Consider the following 20,895-nt stretch of genomic DNA (forward strand, 5'->3'; position numbering starts at 1 on the left):
CGCACCCAGTGATGCATCGCCGGTGATGAATTCATCCATGGACGCCATCGTGGATAAACAAACCATTCAGGACTTGCAATGGCGGTTAAATAATTTGTCCAACGAGAATAAATCATTGCAACGGCAACTCAGCGCCGCGTTGGTGCAACAGAAACATGCCGCTGATAGTACAGTCGCGTATGATCGTGTGCAACGTGATTATGATCTGCTACAACGGCGTTACGATGATGCGCAACGGCGTTACGATGATGCACAACGGCGTCATGATGATGCGCAACGCAGCGTTGATAGACTCCAAAACGAGCTTAGGAGCGCTCAACGAGAACTTGCTGCAGCGAAACATGATAATGCGCTACTGATTCAGCGAATCGATGATATAACGGATGAATACAACATGTTGGCCGCAACCACGACGCAGACACTCGACACAACCACCGACAGTAAAAAAAAGAAAAAACCTCGTGAGGATAAATTCGTGATGGAGACAGTTCCCGGTGTAATATCTCCCGAGGACATTAAATTCGTGACCCACATGGACAAGGCGTTGCGTTGAACAAAGTGTTATTCCTTTGTAATCGAAATTCCGCCATCGATGCGCTCAACGCGATATTTATTTCCAATACTAGCTAGGACAGCCGCCAGTATTCTATAGTCCTCGCGGCGTCTTTGCTGATATTTCTCCCTCAGACGGGCCCGGGCTTCAGCTTCCCTGTTTTCATGGACATAACATATATGAGTGACGCCATCGGGACCTTTTTCAGTAATTATTCTTCGGCCGGTGCCAGTAGTCCTGTCACGAACTGCGATTCGCGGGTTACGACGCCTGTAATCATGAAGTGCAGCCTCAAATTCTGACATTATTATAATAAGAGTATCTTTTAAATGTTAAAAGATATTATCCCCGCAGGGGGCATACGAGGCGATAAGTTACCACCGCGGCGTCTGGCGACGAAATAAATATTTCGAAGAAAGAAATCATTGAATGAGGCGCCTGATGGAAAATACCTCCGTTGCGTTGTCGCGGCGACGGTGGGTTAGTTTTTAGCGGGCGTCACAAAATTTGGGGAAAGTGTGGAAAATCCTATAAATAAATAATACCACACTTTCCCCAGTGGCTTTCGTGTACGGGGAAAGTGTGATTTCCCCGCCGGCAACGCGGGGGATGTTTGACCGTTTTACCTAGGGGTCGCATGCGAAAACACAAGTCCGACTTGTCTGTGGGACCGTTTGAGGCTTCTACGCGAGCCACAGTCGCGATGAATGGGTCGGTTGTGGCAACGGTCGACGAGGTCATGTTTCATCGATGGGGAAAGTGTGGTATTATTTATTTATAGGAATTTCCACACTTTCCCCATTTTACGCTGGCCAATCTGACCCGTCATATCGAGAAAACCAGCCGTTGACCGACCACACATGAAATCGTAACATTGTAGTGTGCGTGTCCACCGCGATGACGTCCCTACCGGCGAATCCATCGTCGCTGACGGTTGTTAGGTCGTCTACGAGGTCGGATCGGGGCCACTCAGGATAATACAGCGTGTAGTTAGATCGCTCAGCGTGTTTAGTATCATCCGATTGTAATCTTCCACCGAACCCCTTGTAAATCAATTTAATTTTTTCAATGATGTGTCTTGGCGTCAGGGTGCCCTTCCTAAAGAACTTTACGTCCGGAAATATATCGCCGAAATGTTTCAACAGCGCGTTGTACTTGTCAAGTTGATCCGGTTGCGCCAACATCGCTGAAATATTTTTGATCAACTCGCCGCGGTTAACTGGCACACGCGCCGCATCTAATCGATCCGGGACAACATCGGGTAGTCTTAGCGCGTTAAGGACATCGCGAACTATTTCAAGTTGTTGTCGCGGAGTGATTTTATCGGATCGACACGGAGTCGTTATAACAGCGCTACCGTTATTATGTTCATCAACGAGAACCCGCTGGTATCGTTGTAACCGTAAAACGTTCCTATCGAGATGTTCTATCCTGTCGCTGTCCAGTTTGCTTACATCGGTTTGAAATACGTGATTGAGATACATCAATTTTTTCTTGTACGGTTCTAATCGTTCATCAGGGTTATATTGATGGTATTTTCGCGCTATACCATCCCCAGCCGCGGCTATTCTTTCGCCGACCGATGTCTTCAGAAATTCATCTACGGCGGGGTCATCATTAATTTCCGCGTCGATGACGCGTCCTTGTATTCGTCGTTTTTTTTTTCTTCCATGTTTCGTACTCATCTGGTAATTCCCACTCAACTGAATAGCCGGTTCGTTTCATCATTTCAACAAGTCGCCCGGTAAAATAACACTTGGAGTTGTTTTCGTCGATGATTGTACTTATAAAAGCGTACCCGTAGCCGGAATTCACATCGCTGAGATTCGGCGCCCTGAACAACAACTCCGACGACGATAAATTCCTTTCATGTGATTCGATTGCGGAAATAATTCCATCGCGGGTCAGTGGAAGCTCCGTGTGAATCCGTTTTGTTGCCGAATAATGTATTTCCGAAATATTTCTGAATCGATGAATTGCCTGTTTGGTCGCCTCCACGGACCCCAATTCTTCGGAAAACACCGCCATGTACCCGAATCGCGGGTCCACGATGGATACTCCGGCCTCGACGGTATGATTGTAGATCACCACGTCGATGTTTTCAAACGCCGCAGTGGTATCAGCGAAATCTCGCTGTTTTTCGGCCGAGTCAGTGTTCGCGTGATAATATTTTACTCGGTATCGTAAATGCTGTAACACCTTAGCGATGGACTCCACAGAATAATCTCCGCGTCGTTTGTTATGCGTGAAAACCACTGTGGGGATTCCACGCGTCAGCGTTTCTAACAGTCTATTATAGTTATCGCTGTGAGACCGTTCCACAATAAACCTCTTTCCATGATCGGGCTGATACGCGTTAATAATCAACTTCATGTCCTGGCGATTTAAGTGTTTTCTGAATAATTCTAAGTCATCGTTGTTGGCGTCCGCGTCAAGTACAATTACCCGTCTCGCGGATGAAATTAGCCATGTCAGTGCGCCCCAGATCTCTTTGCCGCGACTCGATGAGGCCACCTGTCGGAGAATTCCGTGCCACTCATCCAACAATAATACATCAGGAATCCCCCGGACGCGTACAATCGACTCTATTTGTGAAACGACTCTACGAGGCGTTTTAACGTTGAATATAATATCCCCATGGATATTTTCGTACGTTTCGAGACTATGATCGATGGTGGTTTTTCTAGTGAATGTTTTTCTGTACGAGACGCACAACACAGACTGATCGTCTCGTATTGATTTCCACGCCGACTCTGACTTGCCGAGTCCACAGTGGGATCCGTCCATGTAGTCATCGTTGAAAATAATTTTACATCCCCGGCCGCCTTCATGAACAGGTGGCTCGCAGTAAGTGTAATCGGGAGTCCTCTTGGGAAACTCACCACTGTAGTCTCCGCGGCGATAATTAAAACTCCTTACATACCTTTCGTAGAGGGTTTTATCGTCACTAGCGGCTCCAATATTACGCGGTATTATTATTTTTTGCGTGCTTCTGTAACAACCGATTACAAACTGATCAGAATAAACGCATACAAACGCGTCAATAGCCTTCCCCTCGATGAATCCACCGATCTCATTGTATCCGTGACGTCGCCGGCATATGCTGCAAAATGAGCCCGCAACTCGCCCCAGCGATATCATGTTGCTGAGTTGGTTTGTAGTCCCGGTGATCTGATCGGGCTGTCCGGACAACAACGTGGAAATCTGTCGAATTTGTTCAGCAGTAAGATCATCACACTCGGTGATTTCAGGTTCCGGTTCGGGTTTAAACTGTTCGTAACACGGCTGAATAGAGACCGGACAAGATAGCAGCGTGCCGGTGAATCCAACAGGATAGATTAATCGCTTATCAACGCTGTTTGGTTTTGCCGACCTGGTTCCGGGCAATTTGATGCTATGCAGCCCAGCTTGTGTATCAACATTCCATGTTGGTCTATCCGCGGCGACTTTCTTTAGCAGCGCCCGATGTTCCTCGAAATCCACCGGGATCGTTTTCAACAGGATGTGATAACCGCCGCGGGTTTCAAAAATCAAAACATCGTTGATAGAATCAACTAAATCGTTGAAATACGACAACAACTCGGCCAGCGATGGCGTCTTGGAATCCACGTCGATGGTAGGATATCTACATCGGTGTTTTGGAATGATTTCATTGACCGCGGAATACCCCCGAAATTCCCTTATGTCCGGATCATCTACAAACACGTAAAATTTCCCCATTTGTTGGATGATTACTCCACGAAACTGATAGTCTGCGACGGTGAGAAGGTCAATTGCGGATTTTTTACTGGAAACGCCCCAAGACGGCCCTAAATGCCTTCGGTAGTATTCTCGCACGTCGTGATACGTTTCCGGGGACGTAAAAAATTCATCCGGGGACTCCTCGTAGTAAGATGTTCCGCGCCCCAACGCGTCGATGAAGGTGTTATTGGAATAATTATTATCCATTATACTGTATACTTTTTAATATTTAATTGAATGCTTATTAATAGTTAATAATAATGGTTAATCCGGCGCTTGCTGTCAATAAATGTAAATGGCTTCCCCAGGGATCAAGGGTCACGTGTGGAAAAAAACTGCTACGGTGAGTTTTGCGGGGTACATAATTGTAGATCAAAACAGGGGAGCAAGGACGGTCCTCAGCCCTGTCTCGGATGTGGCAAGGGCGTCCGAGGAAAGGTTAGAATTTGTATCGGTTGTGGAAGCCCCCAGTATCGGTCAGCGGTAGAATACTGTCAACGAAAGAATAAACCGATACCATCCCCGGAAGAGTTTTAAAATTCCTATACCACACTTTCCCCAACAAAATTCCGTATATGGGGAAAGTGTGGAAATTCCTATACCACACTTTCCCCAACAAAATTCCGTATATGGGGAAAGTGTGGTATTTATTTTTTTATAGGAATTTCCACACTTTCCCCACACACGGAATTTTGTTGGGGAAAGTGTGGTATAGGAATTTCCACACACGGAATTTTGTTGGGGGAAGTATGGTATAGGAATTTCCACACACGGAATTTTGTTGGGGGAAGTGTGGTATAGGAATTTCCACACTCGGAATTTTGTTGGGGAAAGTGTGGTATAGGAATTTCCACCATCGTTCAACTGCGTTCTGTTTCCTTTCGAGACTTTTAAAACTCTTCCGGGGATGGTATCGGTTTATTCTTTCGTTGACAGTATTCTACCGCTGACCGATACTGGGGGCTTCCACAACCGATACAAATTCTAACCTTTCCTCGGACGCCCTTGCCACATCCGAGACAGGGCTGAGGACCGTCCTTGCTCCCCTGTTTTGATCTACAATTATGTACCCCGCAAAACTCACCGTAGCAGTTTTTTTCCACACGTGACCCTTGATCCCTGGGGAAGCCATTTACATTTATTGACAGCAAGCGCCGGATTAACCATTATTATTAACTATTAATAAGCATTCAATTAAATATTAAAAAGTATACAGTATAATGGATAATAATTATTCCAATAACACCTTCATCGACGCGTTGGGGCGCGGAACATCTTACTACGAGGAGTCCCCGGATGAATTTTTTACGTCCCCGGAAACGTATCACGACGTACGAGAATACTACCGAAGGCATTTAGGGCCGTCTTGGGGCGTTTCCAGTAAAAAATCCGCAATTGACCTTCTCACCGTCGCAGACTATCAGTTTCGTGGAGTAATCAACCAACAAATGGGGAAATTTTACGTGTTTGTAGATGATCCGGACATAAGGGAATTTCGGGGGTATTCCGCGGTCAATGAAATCATTCCAAAACACCGATGTAGATATCCTACCATCGACGTGGATTCCAAGACGCCATCGCTGGCCGAGTTGTTGTCGTATTTCAACGATTTAGTTGATTCTATCAACGATGTTTTGATTTTTGAAACCAGCGGCGGTTATCACATCCTGTTGAAAACGATCCCGGTGGATTTCGAGGAACATCGGGCGCTGCTAAAGAAAGTCGCCGCGGATAGACCAACATGGAATGTTGATACACAAGCTGGGCTGCATAGCATCAAATTGCCCGGAACCAGGTCGGCAAAACCAAACAGCGTTGATAAGCGATTAATCTATCCTGTTGGATTCACCGGCATGCTGCTATCTTGTCCGGTCTCTATTCAGCCGTGTTACGAACAGTTTAAACCCGAACCGGAACCTGAAATCACCGAGTGTGATGATCTTACTGCTGAACAAATTCGACAGATTTCCACGTTGTTGTCCGGACAGCCCGATCAGATCACCGGGACTACAAACCAACTCAGCAACATGATATCGCTGGGGCGAGTTGCGGGCTCATTTTGCAGCATATGCCGGCGACATCACGGATACAATGAGATCGGTGGATTCATCGAAGGGAAGGCCATTGACGCGTTTGTATGCGTTTATTCTGATCAGTTTGTAATCGGTTGTTACAGAAGCACGCAAAAAATAATAATACCGCGTAATATTGGAGCCGCTAGTGACGATAAAACCCTCTACGAAAGGTATGTAAGGAGTTTTAATTATCGCCGCGGAGACTACAGTGGTGAGTTTCCCAAGAGGACTCCCGATTACACTTACTGCGAGCCACCTGTTCATGAAGGCGGCCGGGGATGTAAAATTATTTTCAACGATGACTACATGGACGGATCCCACTGTGGACTCGGCAAGTCAGAGTCGGCGTGGAAATCAATACGAGACGATCAGTCTGTGTTGTGCGTCTCGTACAGAAAAACATTCACTAGAAAAACCACCATCGATCATAGTCTCGAAACGTACGAAAATATCCATGGGGATATTATATTCAACGTTAAAACGCCTCGTAGAGTCGTTTCACAAATAGAGTCGATTGTACGCGTCCGGGGGATTCCTGATGTATTATTGTTGGATGAGTGGCACGGAATTCTCCGACAGGTGGCCTCATCGAGTCGCGGCAAAGAGATCTGGGGCGCACTGACATGGCTAATTTCATCCGCGAGACGGGTAATTGTACTTGACGCGGACGCCAACAACGATGACTTAGAATTATTCAGAAAACACTTAAATCGCCAGGACATGAAGTTGATTATTAACGCGTATCAGCCCGATCATGGAAAGAGGTTTATTGTGGAACGGTCTCACAGCGATAACTATAATAGACTGTTAGAAACGCTGACGCGTGGAATCCCCACAGTGGTTTTCACGCATAACAAACGACGCGGAGATTATTCTGTGGAGTCCATCGCTAAGGTGTTACAGCATTTACGATACCGAGTAAAATATTATCACGCGAACACTGACTCGGCCGAAAAACAGCGAGATTTCGCTGATACCACTGCGGCGTTTGAAAACATCGACGTGGTGATCTACAATCATACCGTCGAGGCCGGAGTATCCATCGTGGACCCGCGATTCGGGTACATGGCGGTGTTTTCCGAAGAATTGGGGTCCGTGGAGGCGACCAAACAGGCAATTCATCGATTCAGAAATATTTCGGAAATACATTATTCGGCAACAAAACGGATTCACACGGAGCTTCCACTGACCCGCGATGGAATTATTTCCGCAATCGAATCACATGAAAGGAATTTATCGTCGTCGGAGTTGTTGTTCAGGGCGCCGAATCTCAGCGATGTGAATTCCGGCTACGGGTACGCTTTTATAAGTACAATCATCGACGAAAACAACTCCAAGTGTTATTTTACCGGGAGACTTGTTGAAATGATGAAACGAACCGGCTATTCAGTTGAGTGGGAATTACCAGATGAGTACGAAACATGGAAGAAAAAAAACGACGAATACAACGACGCGTCATCGACGCGGAAATTAATGATGACCCCGCCGTAGATGAATTTCTGAAGACATCGGTCGGCGAAAGAATAGCCGCGGCTGGGGATGGTATAGCGCGAAAATACCATCAATATAACCCCGATGAACGATTAGAACCGTACAAGAAAAAATTGATGTATCTCAATCACGTATTTCAAACCGATGTAAGCAAACTGGACAGCGACAGGATAGAACATCTCGATAGGAACGTTTTACGGTTACAACGATACCAGCGGGTTCTCGTTGATAAACATAATAACGGTAGCGCTGTTATAACGACTCCGTGTCGATCCGATAAAATCACTCCGCGACAACAACTTGAAATAGTTCGCGATGTCCTTAACGCGCTAAGACTACCCGATGTTGTCCCGGATCGATTAGATGCGGCGCGTGTGCCAGTTAACCGCGGCGAGTTGATCAAAAATATTTCAGCGATGTTGGCGCAACCGGATCAACTTGACAAGTACAACGCGCTGTTGAAACATTTCGGCGATATATTTCCGGACGTAAAGTTCTTTAGGAAGGGCACCCTGACGCCAAGACACATCATTGAAAAAAATAAATTGATTTACAAGGGGTTCGGTGGAAGATTACAATCGGATGATACTAAACACGCTGAGCGATCTAACTACACGCTGTATTATCCTGAGTGGCCCCGATCCGACCTCGTAGACGACCTAACAACCGTCAGCGACGATGGATTCGCCGGTAGGGACGTCATCGCGGTGGACACGCACACTACAATGTTACGATTTCGTGTGTGGTCGGTCAACGGCTGGTTTTCTCGATATGACGGGTCAGATTGGCCAGCGTAAAATGGGGAAAGTGTGGAAATTCCTATAAATAAATAATACCACACTTTCCCCATCGATGAAACATGACCTCGTCGACCGTTGCCACAACCGACCCATTCATCGCGACTGTGGCTCGCGTAGAAGCCTCAAACGGTCCCACAGACAAGTCGGACTTGTGTTTTCGCATGCGACCCCTAGGTAAAACGGTCAAACATCCCCCGCGTTGCCGGCGGGGAAATCACACTTTCCCCGTACACGAAAGCCACTGGGGAAAGTGTGGTATTATTTATTTATAGGATTTTCCACACTTTCCCCAAATTTTGTGACGCCCGCTAAAAACTAACCCACCGTCGCCGCGACAACGCAACGGAGGTATTTTCCATCAGGCGCCTCATTCAATGATTTCTTTCTTCGAAATATTTATTTCGTCGCCAGACGCCGCGGTGGTAACTTATCGCCTCGTATGCCCCCTGCGGGGATAATATCTTTTAACATTTAAAAGATACTCTTATTATAATAATGTCAGAATTTGAGGCTGCACTTCATGATTACAGGCGTCGTAACCCGCGAATCGCAGTTCGTGACAGGACTACTGGCACCGGCCGAAGAATAATTACTGAAAAAGGTCCCGATGGCGTCACTCATATATGTTATGTCCATGAAAACAGGGAAGCTGAAGCCCGGGCCCGTCTGAGGGAGAAATATCAGCAAAGACGCCGCGAGGACTATAGAATACTGGCGGCTGTCCTAGCTAGTATTGGAAATAAATATCGCGTTGAGCGCATCGATGGCGGAATTTCGATTACAAAGGAATAACACTTTGTTCAACGCAACGCCTTGTCCATGTGGGTCACGAATTTAATGTCCTCGGGAGATATTACACCGGGAACTGTCTCCATCACGAATTTATCCTCACGAGGTTTTTTCTTTTTTTTACTGTCGGTGGTTGTGTCGAGTGTCTGCGTCGTGGTTGCGGCCAACATGTTGTATTCATCCGTTATATCATCGATTCGCTGAATCAGTAGCGCATTATCATGTTTCGCTGCAGCAAGTTCTCGTTGAGCGCTCCTAAGCTCGTTTTGGAGTCTATCAACGCTGCGTTGCGCATCATCATGACGCCGTTGTGCATCATCGTAACGCCGTTGCGCATCATCGTAACGCCGTTGTAGCAGATCATAATCACGTTGCACACGATCATACGCGACTGTACTATCAGCGGCATGTTTCCGTTGCACCAACGCGGCGCTGAGTTGCCGTTGCAATGATTTATTCTCGTTGGACAAATTATTTAACCGCCATTGCAAGTCCTGAATGGTTTGTTTATCCACGATGGCGTCCATGGATGAATTCATCACCGGCGATGCATCACTGGGTGCGTCAACAATTTGTTTTATTTCATCGTCGATGCTGAGATCTATCATTCTGATATCGTTGTCGGGTTCGTTTTTCCATAGTTTGTAGATACGCTGGTAGCTGATTCGGTACCGATCAGCTATTTCCGATATTGGTGTTTTTCCACGGAGCCGCATGATTTCCCTGACGTCTTCGTCGGTTAGCATTCGCCGATGGGGCATTATTCCAATGGAAATTTTTTTATTTTGTAAAACAACAACAACAACAACAACCCGAATTCGCCAATTGAGTCAGGTTAAACCCGGGCGGCCCATTTCTTCGGGACAGATGTAGCGTGGAAAATCCTATACCACACTTTTCCCAACAAAATTCCGTGTATGGGGAAAGTGTGGAAAGTCCTATAAAAAAATAAATACCACACTTTCCCCAACAAAATTCCGTGTATGGGGAAAGTGTAGAAAGTCCTATAAAAAAATAAATACCACACTTTCCCCATTTTACGCCGACCAAACAATTATCATCGGATCATCGGACGCATTTAACGGACAACAACCTAATAACTCGCTGGTTTTTGCATGGACAAATAAACCCGATGGGACCCCAGACTGGAAGGAGGGTACAATACCAACTGGGTCATACCAAATGGAACAAATCAATAAAGAATTTCAACGCAGGGTAAAATCGATCACAGGAAAAGAATCAAAAATCGCTATTACGGTTCATGAACCGACGTTATCGTCGACGATTGAAATAAGCACACCGGGGTATATGGTTGATATCTATAACAGTTCAATAAGAACCATACTAGGTTGGCCCGAGAATCCACCTCATGAAATCTCCGCGGACTTGCACACGAATGCGCAATCGTATCACGAGATTAATCCCCGGTATCGAACTGATTTGTCTATTATAAAAGGCGCGTTATTACCCAGCGGGTTTATATTTCAAGACAGGAATACCATGCAATGGTATTTTCCGTATAAGGAAACTCCTAAATTGTCCGCCGCGGCCACAGTTAGTTTAAATGATATCACTGGTGCGTTTACCGAGATTAATTATATTTACCAATCACAACTAAAACAGCTACGGAAAACAAAAGCACGAAAACACGTTGAGGTGTTAAACCAACTTATATCAGACATGGAATATATTAATAAGCGAATCGTTGAGACAATATCTGCTAACAGCGATGGTAATAAACAAAAATTTTTAACCGAGTATAATATCACAGAAGACGATTTACCCGATCTCAAGTTTCCAGGATACAACGCACCAGAACTAAGAAAATCTCTTAATGATTTTCTCGGCCCGTCAACTTATATCCTCAGACACGATAACGGAGATGGTGGTAGGCATATTGCTCCATACAACGTAAATATCGCATCGGTGATAGCAATCAATCTAGTGTGTGATGCTATCGAAGGGAGTTACCAGGTAGATACCAAGCAATCAAATCAAGCTCAACAGGGGTATATCCTTTATTCATTTTCACCAACAGCCCCTCCGGGATTCTTAATCGTTGAGAACCCGATTAATCCGGTCTATATGCGATGCCATAATCGGTTTTTAACGAGAATTAATTTTAGACTTACCGATCAGTCAAATAACCTAATTGATCTACAAGAGGAGGAGTTAGTGATCACTCTGTTTGTAAGATCATAGCAGCAGAGGGGGCGATGACATCGACGCGGTCGTCGCGCTTTTTTACCGGACGCTGACGACGCTGGGGGATCGGCGCGCAGAAGGTATTAATTAAACCAAATGACGATTGGACGATCCCAGCGTCGACGACGTCGTTTTTTTTTTACCGGGCGCTGACGACACCGGATCCGCTGAGTGCAGAAGGTATTAATTAAACCAAATGACGATTGGACAAAATGTCCGATTCGCCCCCTCTGCTGCTAATAGGAATAATCAACTCAGATTCCAGGAAAGCTATAGTAATCATTGGCTCGCATGCTCAATTGATCTACGCACGGTTATTTATTTTATTGATTCATATGGGCTAACACCACTGTTAAAATGTATCAGTTATGTGGATATCAATGTTGCCAAGACATAAAATGACGGATACACCTACCTTTTTTACTAGAGGCCATTGCGGCGCTTGTTGCAATCATCAAGTCATCAGCCAAAGTGATGTTTGGAGTCGCCTCCAATCAAGTAGCCGCGTTATATACAGCGAGAAAGCAATTTGTCTCTGCATAATCAGAATAGTAATACCCCAAACAAGGCTGTGAACATCTGTGGACGATCAAGACTCCATGAAAGACTAATTAGCCGCATTAATGAACCTTACTAATGTAGATCAAAATCAGTTTGTGTTTAAGAACAAATTTAGCTAGCCGAAATCCTTTAATGTGAACGTAAATGGATTATCACTAGGATGTTAGTGTGAGATAGATTGGGTTGACATAATTTATTGTAGTAAATTATATTCTTGTCATTTTATAAACTATAAACGCTAAAGAAATAATACAACTTATCTTTTAAATATGGACCTGTATAGACCTCGTCATAAAAGATAGACGTATGGTTCGTATTGTTCCTTATGTACTATCATCTCAAAGTTGTTTGCATGTTTCGTCGATATCATTGAAAAATGTAAGGACACGTATGTGTCGCTGTTGAATTGTGTGTTATGGAGGCATTTAATCTCTCTCTCTATCTTTCTCTCTCTCTCTATCTATCTAACTATATATATATATATATATATATATATATATATATATATATATATATATATATATATATATATATATATATATATATATACATATATATATATATATATATATATATATATATATATATATATATAACAAGATTTATATCATCGTAATAGATTGCATACATGCATGTAGTTTCGAGGATTCCTACCATCGATGTTGACTATCACTATGGAGCTAAATATTGGAGATCCTACACGCAAACTAAACCCACAGTGATTACATGGCACAGGACCACGGCTTTTTAAGTCACGATCGGCATATGCCCATCAACATTCATTGACATACTGCTAACCAAAGCAAATCGTCTTCACTATGAGGCCATTTGCATAATTATTTTGAATATTATATATTACTTTTATATGGTTTCTAATTAAATTGAGCTTGTGGAAAAAGTAGCACGGAGTAGGTCCCCCAACGTGTTTTTATTTCGCTGTTTCATTGGCAGTGTGATAACACAACAGGGACGGATCGTAGTGGAAATAATTTATTTCCCAGTCGAGGTTTCGTGTTGTTACACCCGTCTCTATGACAACATAACTTAACGGAAAATAAAGTTATATCCGTATGATATGTGCTTTTGTCAATCCGATTGTAAAATGTCACATTTTGAGGTGCTCCCATCGCTTTCAACTGTTTATATGTTCATTTAGATGACATGCATCAACTCAGTGTAAAACTATACCACTTCAACAATGTCCTGGAGACTGCTCAACTAGAATCAGAGAGGCCTGTAATAGCCAAGCGAGCCAGATTAACTATACATTAGCCTTTATTTTATGTTGCCACTGTTTTACCAATACATTAAATATAGGTTTTTACAAATAGCTATTGATTAACACCAAAAACACGTATAATTTCAGGCTGGTATTCGAGATTTTCAGCTAGCCCTTGCTCTTGAACCTGAGGCAGCTTCCATTTACTGCCGGTATATTCCCCTCCAGACGAAATCTATAGAAGGCAAGACAGCAATTGTGCCACTGTCAGAAGGAACTCGATACATAGTAATTGATGCCGGAGGTGAGGAAATACAAATTGATTTAAATGCAGTAGGACTTTTAATTTCGGAATTTACTCTTTCAATAAAATTTGAAAGAATTAGTTTACGAGAAGACAGCTTTGGGCCCCCGTGGGGAATTCTGATTTGCCGCATGGAGCATCCCGGAAAAAAAAAATATTACACAATATGGTTGACAGGAAAATACTATAGGTTCAACAGGATCTAACTAAGCGGAAAATATCACATTTTCTCCATCTGACACTATTTGACAATGTAGTATACAAAATATCGTAAATAATTATTCCGACTGGAAACATGTCGGTCGCAGTTATACTCCAGGCAAGGACTGTGACTACTACTGTCAAGAGAAACCACGCCTGCCATAGCTTGCAAATGAATTATAAAGGTGGTCATACTATTCATTCCTTTAATATTATTTGTTATTCTTTGTTAGAGTTCAATTTGCTAAGAATGGTCTTCTGTGAGTGTTATTTCACTTTCCACAGTTAATGAACATAAAATACGGGCGGCTGCCATTTGTTTTGTCGGCATATTGATATAATATATATATATATATATATATATATATATATATATATATTGTTTACAAAACTCAAATAGCCCGAAGCATGTGATCCTCTAAGTCTAAATTTGTCTCTGTCCCGTAGTCTAAGGGAATGTTCACAAATCAGGAGTGTTGATTTGCCTAAGAAAACATTGAGCACACTAACAAAATGTAATTATTTCAGTTTTTCAAACACGTTAGTAGATTACGATTATTCAGTCCCTCGCTGTTTCCTATTTGCAGGTCCCCCACCATTAGAAATATTGACAAATTGTATCGAAGTTAAACACTATGAAATATAAATAATACTATTTCTGTGATCCATATTTGATGGGCTACCTTTAATTAGCGTCGATTTGACCTTTTTGAATAATCGTGTGCTTCCTCTTGTTCGAGCCTTCATTCATCACTGGTTATATATGTATATATATATACATATCGAGAGTTACCTATGAGATTGTTTTACAATTGAATTACACAATTGGGATTAGCTGCTCAAAAAACGTCCAGGATATTGTTTTTCGTGTTGGAAGAACATATTTAATTATATTGCATTTGTATCCATTGCGATCAAAAAGTACTTAGCAAGCCCATTCAACTGATATACGAAGTTGATATTTTCTGCAATTATGATGTAAAATAATTATTAAAGTACTAACCTTTGGTCCAAGTGGAATTTGAGTCAGGACGAGATTTTAATTTCAAAGCTGCTAGTCTTAGGCCTGTCTCTGTAAACACAATAATTGTTTCAGAATTTTAAATAATCGTATCAAATGTTAAAGAACAAATATATCCGACTTTAATGAATCTAAATTTTTGTCTTGTTGGGTACAAGTTTTAAATATTGTAATAATACCTTCAAATTCCCTCCGAATTGTTCAAATGGTTGTCTCGGCGAAAAGTAATTAGGGCTTTTTTGTCCCTAAGTAACTATTATGACTTGACTAACCTTCAGAAATATGGCATGTTGTTAGTAGCACGATGTTGTAGCTGGTATATTGGAATTTCATGTTCTCAGCAAGTTAATATGACGGCATACTATCATATACATTCTCCACCAATATTACACGACTATGTACGGAATGTATTACCATTTCTAGCAAAGTCTAAAGAAACGCAACACAGTACACAGTGCATATATTATGGGCTACTTTAACATGTTGTAATTGAATCTGAACATAAATAATCTCTGTGGTCAATTAAAACACATAGAACAGACACATGCAATCGGCCATTTTCGCAATGAAAATCAAAATATCCGAAAATGGTCGCTACGTTTCAGCGGTAGTATCATGATTATTATGTCGCGTATCGAGAGTAGAATCAGTTTCTTTAAACTGTTTTTAGATAGTAGGAATAATGTTATCTGTCGATGAAATATTCACGAATAAGCCCTGTAGTGAATGGTACGACAACATTGAAAAATATGAACCGAGACTAGCGGACATTTTCAAATTATCACTTAGATACTAAGTTTTCAGTGCAGTGTAAACAAAGCTCAGCTCTGTAAAACGTCTAGGTAGTAGAAGGAAACATATTATACAGTTTTGATTCCTGGTTAAATCGCGAATAATTAAAAAAATTGAAATGTGCTAATTTCTACGAATGTTAGGGAAGTAAACGGTTTTAGCCACTGTGCATTGATCAAGCATCTGAAAAATAAAAGAGAACCAACTGTGGTAATGACCTCGTTTCTGATTCAAACAGCACACCAAGACCCATTTCGAAAGTTATGGACAGACAGCGGGACTGTGTTCATTTCTCAAACTTTAGCTGAGCTAGGCAAAATAAGTTGACAACCACTTGGCCCAGCTAAAGAATCATTGTCCACATGCGTATATTGATCGCCTCCACATCACTTACCGAACCCGGTTTGAGCGCTTTTTCTTGGCTATCGGCATAAAAAAAAAAACGGGAACTGGGGTGGGGAGGCCCACCCTCATATCATTGAGGCGTTAAACAGTCATAGGCAACAGGACAGTGGGCATACACCGGCCACATTCAGTCCAAAGGCATGCCACAAATACGAGCGAACGACTTAGTGAGTGCAGTACATGTAGCTTCTCGTGTTGACAGAAGTTCGTTCGTTTGGTTTGCACGCAATTACTATTGTACACGACATAACAAAACTATAGCAATGGAATAACTCATCGGTGATTGGTGGGCATTCACATGATTTACCTAGAAGAGCCTGTATGGGACCTTAAAGGATTGTGAACTGCAAGCCATACTCGCCCTAGCCAGTGCAGGCGCAATTAGCCCAATCAGGAACGGGGCGAGGTAATACGAGCAAAACCGAAGCCAGGTTGAGCGAAAGTAGGATTGGAATATATTTGCGAACCCTCTCCACGACGCATGCTCAGCAGCGCCCACGGTTAGGTTAATCGACACATGCTCTTGCATTTTCTCTTGATGTGGCATTTCAGCCACATCTAATTTGCCCAAGCCATTCTTCCTCAGTTACGCACCGCTGCAAGCACACAGCCAAGCTGGGCAAAATTTTACTGGCGGTGAGTTTAGTAACGTGTTTCGTATTCCCATTTACTTGTGTTGGTCGTACATGTGCTCATGCAGGCGATACTTGTACAGGAGCTTGTGTATTCCAATGTATTTGAATAGATATTTGAGACAACAGAGTAGTTGTCTGTGTTTTCTTTGTTCTGTGTTTTTGATGATTTGTAACTGTCAGTAGTCAGGCAGTTACAACAGCGACGGAGTGTCTGCAGTACTGACTTATCCTTTTGTCCGTCGTTTTGATAATTTTGTCGTCTGAATGTTGGCGACTCACGCGGTGGGTTGTACTGCCATTGTTACACTGATGATAAATAAAGCGGCTAGCACAAACGTCATACTACTTCACCTGTTCTCGCTCATAAAGAACAGCATGGATGACAAAAAGTATTCGTTCTGTCACTGGTTACGCTGTTCTTGCGTATCCGGTCAGGACACCAACTGGACGACAAGTTGTTCATATAAGTCTTTGGCATGTTGGACCTCGTTTGATAATGCGACGTCGCATATTTCACTCGTTTTATTGCTACGGCAAAGATGCAATTCGCGTAGGTAGTCAAGTTGGAGTGCATGTCGCCATTACCCTTGCTGGCCTCGTCAGTCTCGCCCGTTACCTGGTTTTGCCGAGCGCAGTTGGTGAAGAGTGATGTGTGCTGCTTCTCGGTTGTTCATATGTAGGTAGGGTATTAGCATATATATATATATATATATATATATATATATATATATATATATATATATATATATATATATAAGCAACTACCCTGCTTTTGTTGCACGAGTTGTACCTGGTTAAATAAATAACTTGGGATGGACATAACTAGTTTCATGCGTCTAAAGGCCATATTGCAGTTGCGATCTGTCCACTGGTCGGATATCTTTTAATTCGTCTTACCCTTTGTGTGCTTGCAGCTATCCATGGATCCTTGTAGGTGAAATTCAGTCTGAAAAAGTCGCGGTAGCTGGGGGGGGGGGGGGACATAACACGCGTTTGCCTCTACTTTCACTATCATACGATTGCTTTCGTTGGTTAACAGCTAACACACCTGCTTCTGTGCCTCACTGTAAGATCTGCGAGCCGTAAAGTCTCCAGACCACAGTCCTAGCAAAGCGCGCAGTGAGGTTTGCATCGACCCCACACCATACACAGGGAATGGTCCTATTGACTCTTCGGAATCGCTGTGAGTGTTGGTAATTGCATTTACCAACACAAATCGAATAGCAAGTGTTTCTGGACCCACGCATATTTGCCTGTACATCTAGCATGTTGATATATTTCTAAATGGGTAAAAAACTAATATATACCGGAGAAGTTTGTGGACCCTTAATATTGTTTGTAAAGATTGTCTTCGCCTTACGATATACTTGACGGACAAAGGCAATCATTGTGCTGGAGCCCTAACACTAATGCCCTGTGATTAAGTCTTTTGAGAGATCATATATATGATGCTTGACAACCGATCTGATGTTCAACAGTGTCCAATTCGAGCGGTAAACATAAACGCAACCCTCTCCCAACCCCAAACCCAAAGAGAATAAAACAACAACAAAAATATGAAGAAAAAAAAAAACAGAAGAAAAACGCCGGTATATCGTAAACGAGCAAAAAGTGTCCTTCTTTACACATTTGTAGGTTGCATAAAGTGCAGGATTATTTGGTTCCAAAATCCTTCTATTAAGAGATATTTAAAGAATAGTTTGCACAACTGATTTGTCAGTTATTGGTGCAATAGCCAGTGACACACACACACACACACACACACACACACACATGCACATACACACCCGTCTAACTTGCCCGTCGATTAGCTTCCAATATTTTAGATTCTTTCTTTCCATGCATACACATCTTGCACATAAGCACGCTGCAAACAGTTTTATATAGATGTAAATGTTATAGATGTCTGAAACATCATCTTTTGTTTAAACAATGAGCTTCTAAATCCGATCCCTTCTAATTATAAGACATTGTTCTGAATCGACTGATACAGGCCTCTCTCCCTATACGTTTTGTTTGTCTTCATCCTTACTTTTCTCTGAAATGACAATACCGTGGGTAGTCGGTGTAGCACTAGCCCTTGACTGGGTCTGTTCATTTAAGCCACTGTTGTTCCAGCATAAATTAACAACAAGACTGTTATAAATATAAACTGAAGCTATGAGAGGACTGGTAGTGAAAACTCCGGTTGACACGTTTTGCAATTTCCAAACAAAAATGTTCGGCATGTTCCAAAGACATTGCAGTAGCAAGACATATATTCATATTACACATTTTTACATGTCTGTCTTTAGTAGATATTAGCATAGATTTTCCTTAAATGCTGTGGCAGAGAAAGTTTTAAGGAAATCAGGTAGTTTGACTGTATCAGATAACACGAACTGAGTTATTGGTCGCCAATACATTTTAGAGTCTTTATAGTTTGAGACATAATAACTATGTCCCAGTGAACGATCTTCATATTCGAGTTCGTCTGAATGTTTCAAATTCGAAGGTGGTTTCATTTGTTGGTCAGGTAAAATCTGGTCTGAATATATAAGATTATGTCTATACCTGGAACACCAAAATCGTTGCTATTGCTCAAAACATCCGATCGGTATACCCTTTAGATTGTCAGCATTATAGATCGATTGCAAAATTCAAGACTTTTTGTTCAAACACATAGTTGTTACATTTCAATGGTCTCAAACTAAGTAACTGAAAACAAAAGAACGACAAGGTTTGTAAAATTGAAAAATAATTTAGTTCCTCGGAACACGAAGTGAAATTTAAAAGAAACTGACAGTATTGTCATTTAAACCCCAGATGAACCTAAATGTTGCAGTGCTAGACATTTCACATTAGTGACGTTCCAACTGATATTGATATATATATATATATATATATATATATATATATATATATATATATATATATATATATATAGATCGCTGATTCTTTTCAAACAAAAATTGTAAGCTGATAATAAGACTGAAAACTCTCTGGACAATTAACTACACTCATAAATGCTTGATGTCTCTAGGAGAGCGTCCCGTTCTTTGTACTAAAGTTAATGGATCCACTCTGATAGCAAAGTCATTAAGTACCCAACGTAGAAGAATCCAATGTTTTGTGGGAATGCAACAAGTTTATGAAATCTTACATATTCATGATTTTGTACCTGATGCCCCTGCGCTAATACATACCAAATTATCTCAGAATATCCATTCCAAAATGGCCTTTAATTGCATCATTTTTATTTCTCTCTCTCTGTCATCACACCAGGATGTACCGATCATAAAGAGTACGAAATGTACAACCTCTTCCGTCTATTTACGCAATCAGGCAGATGCCATCAAAACAATCTAAAGGCTTCCGATCTTAACTTTGCATGCTTAGTGTTTTACAAGATTTATGGTAACTTTCAGAGTTTGAACTTACATAACGTGTTCATATCTGTCAGAATTATAGAGTATTGTATACCTTAAATACTCTAAGACAAACAGAAACAGGTTTTGTCAGAAAAAAACAAAACAAGAACGTGTAATTAAATATATTAATATCATTTTAAAGTAGCAATTTTATCGTTCATAACAATCGCATTCGAAAAGAATGGATTAATTGCTCATTGATTAAGAATGAGAGCAAATAAACTTAAATGACAACAAAACAGATTTTACGGCATTTGCTACCAAACTAGACCGCAAGCTTGTCAAGGCCATACTAATATATATATATATATATATATATATATATATATATATATATATATATATATATATATATATATATATATATATATATATATATAAGCAGCAGAGGGGGCGAATCGGACATTTTGTCCAATCGTTATTTTGCTTAATTATTACTTTCTGCACTCAACGATCTAGTGTCGTCGGCGCCTGGTAAAAAAAAGATAGACGCCCTCAAATGTGGATACGCCGGGCTGTCTCCGTCGCTGTAGGTAACAACTGTACCCAACCTTGTTCCATTGGACAAGAAAGCTGTTTTGCAGTTCACGTATCTATTTTTTGCCACTGCGTCCTTGATTACGAAATCATATTCTGCGTCATCTATAATCAGCCGTGAGCAATATCGTTTGTAGTCGCAGTTTTTTCCACCTT

General features: G+C 41.9%; 1 protein-coding gene across 1 annotated transcript in view; it reads left to right on the top strand.

Moving 5' to 3' along the window:
• The window catches only part of LOC149782399 (heat shock 70 kDa protein 12A-like), a 54,633-nt gene that overhangs the window by 15,652 nt on the left and 18,086 nt on the right, over positions 1-20,895 (top strand). Inside the window, exon 4 of the mRNA XM_089935129.1 lies at positions 13,582-13,738. Coding sequence (XP_089791255.1) covers positions 13,582-13,738 — 157 coding nt within the window. The remainder of the gene's footprint in view (positions 1-13,581; positions 13,739-20,895) is intronic.

The sequence above is a fragment of the Sinohyriopsis cumingii genome, chromosome 15 (assembly GCF_028554795.1).
Source record: "Sinohyriopsis cumingii isolate HCF-2022 chromosome 15, ASM2855479v2, whole genome shotgun sequence".
Classification (NCBI taxonomy): Eukaryota; Metazoa; Mollusca; class Bivalvia; order Unionida; family Unionidae; genus Sinohyriopsis; species Sinohyriopsis cumingii.